Raw genomic sequence first — 10,754 nt, 5'->3', positions numbered from 1 at the left:
TCAGTAGAATGGGACAACTTGTTTCAGTTCTTCTAAGACACGGCTGTCAAAATGTTCAGGCCTATATACTACTAGATCAATGTGTGATCGGATGCCAGGTTCCAACTTATCTCATCGATTTGATTACAAATGTGTCCGATGCGATGGGAAGTTGGTGTTAAATTTTTGACATCTCATAATGTTTGTTGGCTTCATCTTTGAATTTGAATAATGTTAACTGTTTTTTCATAACTAAGTTTTGTAAATGTGTCTTTATAGTGAGCTGTCAACATTGGTGGACATGGATGCCGATGTGACACCTCGAATAGGCATGGAATTTACATCTTTTGAACAAGCATATGATTGTTATAACAAGTATGCGCGTATGATTGGGTTCAGCATTAGGAAAAATTATTTGCACAGGTGCACTATAGATAAGAGTATCATCGTGCAACGGTGTTACGTGTGTAGTAAAGAAGGACATCGAAGAGAGAAACAAGTAGAAGTCAAAGGACAACGTCCTGAGACTAGAACTGGTTGTTTAGCAAGGTTGATTGTCAAAAGAGATAATGATGGACGATTACTAGTAGATAAATTTTGTGAGGAACACAACCATGCTCTTCAGATTGAAGAAGTTGCACATTTGTTGCGCTCCCAACGTGCAATATCAACTACCCAAGCCACAGAAATAGAAATGGCAGACAGAACTGGATTGGGGACCAGATTGACATATAATTTGATGGGTTTGCAAGCAGGGGGCAATGAAAATCTGGGTTTCACAAAGAAAGACTTGCAAAATTTTTTGAATAGCAAACGGCAACGTGATTTGGCATTTGGGGATGCCGGGAGCTTGATGTTATATCTAGACAATCAACGAAATTTAAACCCTGCATTTGTGTATTACGTACGGGATGGACAATGAGGATAAGTTGACAAATGTATTTTGGGCTGATCCACAGATGCAATGTGATTATCAACTTTTTGGTGATGTAGTTGTGTTTGATACTACTTTCTGCACAAACAAAGAAAATAGACCGTTGGCTGTGTTTGTGGGATTTAATCATCATAGGACTATGGTTATCTTTGGAGCTGCCTTGCTTTATGATGAGACAAGCTGAGTCATTTCAATGGTTATTTCAAACTTTCTTTGGAGTTAATGGTGACAAGAAGCCAAAGACAATTTTCAACTGACCGGAGACATTTGCAATGTCAAGGGCACTAAGCGAGGTTGCACCCAATACAGTCCATGCATTGTGCACTTGGCATCTACGGCAAAATGCAAAGAAACACCATGGATATTTGATGAGTGAGAAGTCACAATTCTCCAGAATTTTGTACAAATGCATCTACAATTATACGAGAGTTGAGGAATTTGAATTTGCATGGAGGAATTTAAGAGAAAATCATGGGGTTGTAAACACTTTGCTTGGCTAGATAGAACATATGAAATAAGGAATAAATGGGCTTGTTGTTACATGAAGGATTGTTTCACACTAGGTGTGAGGAGCACACAATTGGCTGAAAGTTTGAATGCTGATTTGAAACAATGTCTTGGACGCAAACTAGATCTTGTAAGGTTTATGAGACATTTCAACGATGTTGTGGAGGCAAAACGTGCAAATGAAATGAAAAAAGAATTTGATGCACGAAATGAGGTTCTTGGAGGTGCACATAGGTTTAAACCTATGTTGATTCAAGCTTACCAGTTATATACTCCAACTATATTCAAAAAAATTTTGATCGAGTTTGAATTGGTGGATAGTCACGGTATCAACAGCGAGAATGTGTCAAGTAATTTTGTTGAATATGTGATTTTGAAGGCGGATGTGATTGGTTCCTATTCGGGTAAGGCATACACGGTGTTGCGTAATCCGGTAGAAGAAAGCCTAACATGTAGTTGTAAGAAATTTGAGGCTGTTGGGATCCTTTGTGTCCATATCTTAAGGGTGCTCAATTTTCACCAACTCATGTGCATCCCGAACAAATATTTTTTGATGAGATGGAGAAGATCGGTCAGAGAATTAACACCGGTTGTCGAAACAGGAAGAGAAGGGGAGGCAAGGAATGACGTTGATGGGAAATTAAGTTGCTTACAGTAGAAGTAGGCTGATTACTCCGACATGTTTGAAAGTCATTAACCAAGCTTGTGAAACGGAGGTTGGATATAACATACTATGTAAGCATGTAAATGGGATTCTCAAAGAGCTTGAAGATGTAGACGTTGTGCAACCTACTCAGCATCCCTCGGAAGAAAATGCTTGAAGACTACCGAAATTTACTGATTAAAACCAAAAGAGTCTCACAAAAGGGGATCGGGAAAAAGAATGAAGCCCTGGCATGAAAAAACACAAAAGAAGAGGTGCAATCGGGCTAGTGGAAGGACGGGGCTCCATTGACATAACCTTGCCGAGTCGATTATTTGTCAACGTTTGAGGGTTTTAATACATGGTCAACTCAGGTGAATGCATTTACACACCTTTTTGTATTGTACATCTTTTTTACCTCATTTCACAATTGATCTTAGGCATGTTTGTTGTTGAATTATACAGCATGTACATTCCTCCCAAAATTCAGTACAAAATGGTGTAACTACTTATCAATCCTCAACCAAGGTAAATGAAAGTAGGGATCTCTTTTTGTATCGCTCATTTATTTATATTTCAAAGTTATTCTTACGTATTTGTTGTTGGATTATACATCATGTACCTTCCTCCCAAAATTCAGTGCATATTGGTCAGGGTGCTGATCATTGATTAACTAAGCTAAATGTATGTACGGATCTCTTTCTGTATTGCTCATATATTTTTATTTAAGAGTGATTCTTACATATTTGTTGTTTGGTTATATAGGAAGTAGGTGGCTTACAAGGCCCACCACTCATGATTGGAATAGAATGTTGTCAGCGTTCCGAGCATGTGCGGTTGGTCAGGAATAGAATGTTGCGCTCATACATGAGGGACTATACTTCACATTTTTTTAATGGCACATTGAATTTGTATATGGATGGTGGTACTAGTTTGAATAAAACAATGAGGGACATATGTTTCCTTCGTCACAATGAATGTAAGTCTTCATTTTAAAATGTCAGTGAGCATTATAGTGGTTGGTTGCTCAAATTGGCTGAGCATATGAGTGAATAGTAAATGTGTACACTATAGGTCTCATGAAAGGATTGCCATCTTCCTAAACTCATCTTCCTCAAACAGTTATCTGTCTATGTCATGGATAATTTTTTCTATTTTAATTCTTTTCTTGTTGGGGGTTATGGGTGGGTTAGGAGTTCCATGGACGAGAGCGGACCCACGGGACTTTTCTTGCTTTGGGAGTCCGGAAGCATGGTAAAGGTGATTGCAGAGGGATCTCAAAGAATTCTTCTCACCACAAGAAAGCAAAATAACCCAAACACATAACAATACTAGATTATGCGATAAGACCTTCCAAGAATGAGATTGCCTAAGCTCCTAAAGTCACTGAACTACGGACTCACTCTTCTTTGTCACAAGGTCGATCGAACAAAATAAATCATCTGCAACCTCACTATCAGTTGGACCCATTAGTGTGATATGATGACTATCATTAGCCATTAGCCTGTATCCTCTCAATGTTCGTAAGCTTCCATACCGTAAGGAACAGCCAAAATAAAGGAATCAACAAACAAACAAGAATGAGCCAAATGACACTAAAATTGGATACACTACATAACAATAAATATGTAATACCCAACCACTTGACCATTGTCCTCTTGCAATTGGTCCTCTTGTCTAGCTTACAGTATTGACAAAAAAGTACGGCATTTACATGTTTGCTGAATAAAGTACATAACAAGAAACTAAAAAAACCCAAACACATAAGAACAATACTATATGATACAACATTGTGATTCGGGCCAACAACTGTGTCGATTGTGCGGTTGATGAGTAGGGGCTCGGCATGCAGCACCCAAATTCAGCTGATTGCCTAGTGGGTCGTCATAAATTATTGGGGATCTCACTTCCTTCTTACTATTCACACTGTCATACGAAGTTGAAGCTCTAGAATGTACGTACGTTGCTGCTGCTTCACTACCACACATCTTATCTACCCAAATAAAAGAATGTGGATGCTTTTCACCATTTGGGCACCTATAAAATCTGCGACCAGGATTTTTTTTTGTGTTTGAAGTCAGCGGCAACATCTGCCTTGCCCGCAATAGCATAATGGAGTGGGTTGCTCCATTAACATGGAAGACTGCTCTTCACAATTGCATCCGCCCATGATTTAAACAAGGATAACACAACTGCCCCTGAAAGAACAACTCATCAAGCACAACGGTGACTCAAATATGGACATCTACAATACTAACCCCTTTCTTTAACTCAAAGTTTGATGATCAACTATGTCAAAACAAAACAAAACAAATATGATCAAACAATACAAACTGCCAAACATCATCGAAAGTCTTCAACCAATACCCTTAAATCAGTGCAATGATACAGCTAATATAATGCCTCCGTTCCCCACCACAAGTCACAAAATACTAATCCTTACATGCTTATAGGAAATTATATATTTAATTCAAAAATCATTCCCCACCACAAGTCTGTACAAACCATAGAATCAAATTATATATATCATATTGAATGGCCCCTACAACCACATAGGCCTGACCAGCTTTGGATTTAACATAAAGCTCCTATTATTATAACAACATTATCTCCTGATCATTGTACCCGAAACCATTTAATTTAAACATGGACGAAATGTTTTAATAAGCCAATGCTAAAACAACACCATATTAAATGCAAAAAAACATGTCATAGGAAACCAACAAATTAAAACCGATAAATATTTCAATTATAAAAAGAGTGAAGCTTCTGTCAGATAATACTGCACGCATGATAAAGCAAATAGCCACAGCAACACAAGTATTATCCCACTATTCTCCAACATATTTTATCTGAAAGTAGAAATCAAATTCCAATTTCAAAGTACAATGTCAGGCTTATAATCTGAGAGCGCATTTCAACTTTTCATTCACATGACTCGAGCCCTTGGAGCTTACAAAAGACACCAAAATAATGTAAGGTTTCAAAGAGGGACTGCTCAACCATAGTTTTGAACACTACTACCAAAATATCACACTACTTGGAACTACTTTACTAAAATCCAAATTATAGGATAGAACAGTAGAACTAGTGGCACAAATAATATTCCATCTACTTGATTCTCTAATCTCTTCCTCAATCGATATCTTCTCAGCCTCTTAGCCTCTTCCTCTAACAAAACTTGCATTTCAGATTTTAATACATATCTAGGAGGAAGAGCATGTCTGTAATTACACTCTTTACCACCAGTAGGACAAACCTACAACCAACCATATTGTTTCTTGTCCACTACTTCCAGAAAGTTTATACAAACTATGCATATAACCATGACATTGAGAATAGAGATAATGCTTTCTACTTACAACCAACTACTATCACCATTGAAAGAACTACTAATGATGGGGAAAAAATAAAATATCAAAAACCTGAAATGTTGAACAACTATATGGCACTAGGTTAGCATGCTTTAGGAGGCTATAGGCTCAACTAAAAAGAAGGAAACAGGCGAATGATGTATAACATATTAATAAACAAACAATGGTGCTGATTACTCACCTATTATTGTTGTACAATGGAACTGCTTCAAACAAATTTTCTTCTCACTTATGTTTTGGTTGTTTAACAATATCATAGAAATCCAACTGAGAGCACAAGTCGAGCGGATGAAATCAAAATGGACTATGCCATAGAATTTCAGCAACATACGAAATTCAGATAAGGCAAGCAGGGTTTTTTTTTTTTTTTTTTTTCAATCAAGGAGATCATGAAATGCAAAGTTTGTCTTTGAAGATGCATAGGTTTAGGAAAAGTGGAAACGTCATTAATTTCCAAAAATATGAAACATCGTATTCTCTATTAGTAAAATAAAAAAGCCCGAGTGAAGCTATTGTGTTCAACAAAACCAACCTGTACAACAGACTTTGGGAACAAATCCAATCACCTTTGCCAAAAAATCTGTACCCAAGCTAATCAGAAACCGAATGGAAAGCTATAAATTCAACACTTAAGCAAATAATAAAATAATGATTTCAACAGAAATATTATAAATCAGATGTCATTATAGAAAACCCACCGGTAAATCTTACTTTCAGAGAGTCCAAAAGCAGAAGCTCCCCACTCAGTGAAAACTCAACCGCGTACGGCTCGATTCCAACCTTACTCCCATCGTTGTCTTCCTTTTCTTCTTCACCTTCACAGCGTCTCCTGAAATTAGGGTAAATGACAAAATTAGCAACAAGTGATGTGAATAATGTAAACCAAGAGCATTTTAGGACATAATAATTGCACCATTTCGTGTTTCTTCTTTAAGAGCAAAACGCTGGAACGAGAACTCAATCTATGGCTTCTTCTTCTTCAACCCACTACTTCAACCTACTTCTTCTTCTGCTGAAGCTTTAAGGTTTGCTTCTTCTTCTTCAAGAACGCTATAACCTATCAAACTGGGAAATGCTCCTCCGCAACTTGTTCTTCAACAACGCTGGAACCTCTGAAACTGGGAAATGCTCCTCTGCAACTTCTTCTTCAACAACGCTGTAACCATGAAAATTCGTCTTCGTCTTCTAATTCTCCTCTGCAACATGAAAAATGGATTTGGGGCTTTTGATTTTGAAATGAAACACGAGATGTAGAAAACAAACGCTTTTGTGATTCAAAATATTTTGAAATTCAAAATTTACCCGCGCATGGGTTTGAAATCATTTCGTATCGTATACAAATGTATTTTGTTAAAGGTATAAAACAATTGTATGTACGTTGTGTTTTATAAAACGTATTTATAACATATAGTACAACTCAAAAGTGATAACCCAAACCGCCCAACTCGAACCGGTTTAGCGTCATTGGACCGACCCGTTCCCAAAAAGCTGCTTTTACAGGTTGTTTAGATTATTTTAATGGAAGAACAATGCGGGCCGTCCGATCTAATCGGGGCCGCGGGGCACCCCCCCAACCAAAACATAAACACAGCCACACCACAAAAAATAAATAAAAAAACACAACAAAAAAAAAAAAAAAAAAAAAAAAAATAAAAAGGCGCGGGTTTGGAAAAAAATAAAAATATTAAAAAAAAAAAAGATTTTTTTCTTTCCTTGCAGCGCCCCCCAACCCCCCTAATTTTTAAAAAAAAAGAAAAAAAAAAAAAAAAAACACCTCACTCCTACTTTAAAATAAAAAAAAAAAATTTTTTTACAAACACACAAAAAAAAAAAATAATAATTTTTTTTGGGGGGGGGGGGGGGGGGGAAAAAGGGAAGAAGTTGGGAATGGGAATTAATGTCATATTAATAAATGAATTAATTATTAGTTTCACCTTAGTTAATGAACTAATTAATGTTTTACCAAAAAGGTAATTGACAAATATGACGTGATTACCACTAAGAAGTCGTTTATATTTATAAATTCTCTGCTAAGAGTGAACAATGGAATGAAGCCACGACACTTGATGCAATAGCCATTCAAGCATAGACACAAAAATGGCTTTGGTTGCAGTGAAAGAAGAGAAGAAACCGAAACCTCATGCAGTTTGCGTCCCAGTTCCAACGCAGGGTCACATAAACGCTATGTTGAGCTTAGCAAAGCTTCTCCATCAGGTAGGCTTCCACATCAGTTTTGTGAACACCGAAATCAATCACAAACGCTTTCTCAAGGTAGCAGGTCCAGATTCTCTCGATGGCTTACTTGACTTCCAATTCCATGCAATCCCAGATGGTCTTTTTGATGATATAGATGCCACCCCAAATATCCCTGCCCTCTGTGAATCTATTCCGGCCACTTGTTTACCTCCCTTCCGCAATCTCCTTTCCAAACTCAACACTACACCTGACATCCCTCCTGTGACTTGCATAGTCTCTAATGGTCTCATGACCAGCTTCACCCTTCAAGCTGCTGAAGAAATTGGAGTTCCTGTAGCTCTGTTATGGACGACCAACGCCTGTGCTTCCATAGCCATGATGCACTTCTCCCATCTCATCGAAAGAGGCCTTACACCTCTCAAAGGTTTGGTAACAGTACGTAGTTATGATATTATATAAATTCTATGAGTTTGGATCTCCTCATAATATTCTTCCACCACATAATAGCGGTGGGACTCACTCTGAGGGCTGACAAAATGAATCAGAGGTGAGGTGAGACCCCAGTTGAGCCCACATGGGCGTCCCTCTTAATATATGTGGTGGAGAGATATAAGACAAGCAAAGATGAGTCTGGATCAACTTCTCTTTCTCCTCTCTCTCCCCCTCAATATTGTTTCGTTAATTTTCTGAACATGTGCTTAATGGATGACAGATGAAAGCTGCTTGACAAATGGTTATTTAGACACCCCGATTGATTGGTTACCTGGAATGAAAGATATTCGTTTGAGAGATATCCCTAGCTTGATTCGAACCACAAATCCAAACGATGTCATGCTCAATTTCACCATGACAGAAGCTGGCAGAGCTCCAAAAGCTGCCGCAATCATCTTCAACACCTTCTATGCCTTAGAGCAGGATGTATTAAATGCACTCTCGGAAATGTTTCCACACGTTTACAGCATTGGTCCTCTCCATATGCGGCAGAACCAGATTCAAGACAGCAATTTGAAATCTCTCGGGTGTAATATGTGGAGAGAAGAACCGGAATGTCTCGATTGGCTCAATACCAAAGAGCCTAGTTCAGTTGTTTACGTGAACTTTGGAAGCATCACGGTAGTGATGCCTGAGCAACTGGTGGAGTTCGCATGGGGACTTGCTAATAGCAAACAAACGTTCTTGTGGGCCATAAGGCCTGATTTGGTGGTGGGTGACTCGGCCATTTTACCTCCCGAGTTTGTGACTAAAACCAAGGAGAGAAGCATGATGGTGAGTTGGTGTCCGCAAGAGCAAGTTCTCAACCACCCAGTAATGGGTGGTTTCTTGACTCACAGTGGTTGGAACTCCATGCTAGAGAGTATATGCAGTGGAGTGCCGATGGTGTGTTGGCCCTTCTTTGCAGATCAGCAAACGAATTGCCGGTATTCATGTGTTCACTGGGGGATTGCCAACGAGATAGATAACGACGTCAAGAGGGAAAAGGTTGCGAGGCTTGTGAGGGATTTGATGGAGGGAGAAAGGGGAAAGGAGAAGAAGGCGAAGGTGATGAAATGGAAGAAAAAAGCAGAGGAGGCCATTGCTCCTGGTGGGTCTTCTTGTGTCAATTTTGACAACATGGTTCGTGAGGTGCTTCTCTCCAGCCCACGTTAGATTTGTATCTAATTTTCAGTCTGAGAATAACTGAATCCAAAACCAAATCAACAGGTGAGGATTCAGTTTTAGTTTTAGTTTGAATTTGATTCTCTTCTCTCATCCGTTTGTGATCATTCCAACAGTACTGTCTCGATCGATCCTATCTGGGTCTGAATGTTGCTCTCCTACTAGGCTTCTCATCCGTGCCTATAATCAGATCAAGGTCACACCATGAGAGACAATATTGAGATAACAAAAAGAGTACAAACTAGAAAGGAGAGGACATTTTTATAAGGCTCGAACTTGTCATGTAATCCTGAAGTAATTAAAAATTTTAAGCCGAAACCCAATCAACCCACCCAAAATTTTCAGCAAATGAGAAGTGAGATTATTTTACATGACCTTCCTTTTGTAGAGATGATCAATACATGCATTGAACGGCTGTGAACCAATAAGATATTTCCATTTCCAAGCTCTATCTTCTTCAAATAATAGGTGTAGAATCTGGAGGTGGAGCGCAACAAAGAAAATTGATTCATCTAGAACCTGCAGAGAGCTCCATTGCTTCAACCACAGGTGAAGATTCTTCTATAAAGTCAGAATATCTTTGAGGTGAGATTCTCAGATGACCGGAATCTTGAGTTCCTAGATTTTAGGATCTTAAGTTTTAATTTTGAAACAGGACTGCTTCAAGATGTCACCGTTAGATCAAGTTCTTTGCTATAACCTGTTTGTTATACAAGGTAATAACTCACTCAAAAGGTTCCATGATAACATATATCTGCCCTGTTTTCTCAAGTATCGATCATTCATGCTATGGGTTCTATATATAACCTGGGTTCTGATCCAAATCAGTTGATTCAGCCATCCAATCCCAAAATTTAAGACTGGAGTATGGGAATCGCTTTCATGCACAGCCATTGTGAAACCTTTTTAAGAGATTGCCCCTTCCTTAATTGGGTCTAGACGTACAAGAAGATAAAACCACAGCTTAGTAGCTTAACTCCTAGTTAATGCGTGCCTTGGTGAGACTATACCTATAGTAGAAAAACAGTTACTGCAATCTTTTATTCAGCCCGGAAATTGTAAATTTGATCTCCGATCGTCGGCAGCACATGCCACAACATTGAAGTTCAGGTCGAGGTTAAATCTCGACCGTCCATTTTGGTTTACAATATAACCAAAATGGACAGTTGATATCGTATCTCGGTAGAGATCAAATCTTGACCGTGGGCAGCACATGCCACAGCATTGAAGTTCTGGCGCAAGGATGGAACAGATGGCATGCCCAATTCTTTTCGACCCGGCCCCACTTGGTCATGGGTCGGGTCATATGGCCCACGCACTATTTACAAATAGCCGACTTCTCTTCTAAACCGTTCACACTTCTCGAGTTTCTGTTCTGTTTCATCTTCATAGTTCCTAGTTTTCTCTATTTCTACTCGAGCCAAAAGAATGGCAACTCATAGTGTTGTGGGGAACTAAGGTCCCG

The 10,754-nt window shown here is 38.7% G+C and overlaps 2 protein-coding genes across 2 annotated transcripts; both read left to right on the top strand.

Moving 5' to 3' along the window:
* Positions 1-244: 244 nt before the first annotated feature.
* Positions 245-2,914, top strand: LOC149001052 (protein FAR1-RELATED SEQUENCE 5-like). Its single transcript, XM_089139257.1, has 2 exons — positions 245-722; positions 2,829-2,914. The coding sequence occupies exons 1-2, from the start codon at positions 245-247 to the stop codon at positions 2,912-2,914; spliced, it is 564 nt and encodes a 187-aa protein (XP_088995383.1).
* Positions 2,915-7,500: 4,586 nt separating this feature from the next.
* Positions 7,501-9,280, top strand: LOC149001051 (7-deoxyloganetin glucosyltransferase-like). Its single transcript, XM_089140106.1, has 2 exons — positions 7,501-8,057; positions 8,346-9,280. Exons 1-2 carry the CDS (start codon positions 7,535-7,537, stop codon positions 9,278-9,280), a joined length of 1,458 nt encoding a protein of 485 aa, XP_088996232.1. The 5' UTR covers positions 7,501-7,534.
* Positions 9,281-10,754: the final 1,474 nt, after the last annotated feature.

This window comes from Hakea prostrata, chromosome 11 (assembly GCF_041222555.1).
Source record: "Hakea prostrata isolate BN-2017 chromosome 11, UWA_Hpros_2, whole genome shotgun sequence".
NCBI lineage: Eukaryota > Viridiplantae > Streptophyta > Magnoliopsida > Proteales > Proteaceae > Hakea > Hakea prostrata.
Note: the sequence above shows the minus strand (reverse complement) of the source record. Positions and strands in the feature narration are given on the sequence as shown.

What these genes read in the sequence shown, in the direction of transcription:
- LOC149001051 (XM_089140106.1), top strand. Translation starts at nt 7,535, where the DNA reads ATGGCTTTGGTTGCAGTGAAAGAAGAGAAGAAACCGAAACCTCATGCA. An exon ending in AGGCCTTACACCTCTCAAAG is followed by an intron (nt 8,058 to 8,345) that starts GTTTGGTAACAG and finishes AATGGATGACAG; the next exon opens with ATGAAAGCTGCTTGACAAAT.
- LOC149001052 (XM_089139257.1), top strand. Translation starts at nt 245, where the DNA reads ATGTGTCTTTATAGTGAGCTGTCAACATTGGTGGACATGGATGCCGAT. An exon ending in ATTGACATATAATTTGATGG is followed by an intron (nt 723 to 2,828) that starts GTTTGCAAGCAG and finishes TTGGTTATATAG; the next exon opens with GAAGTAGGTGGCTTACAAGG.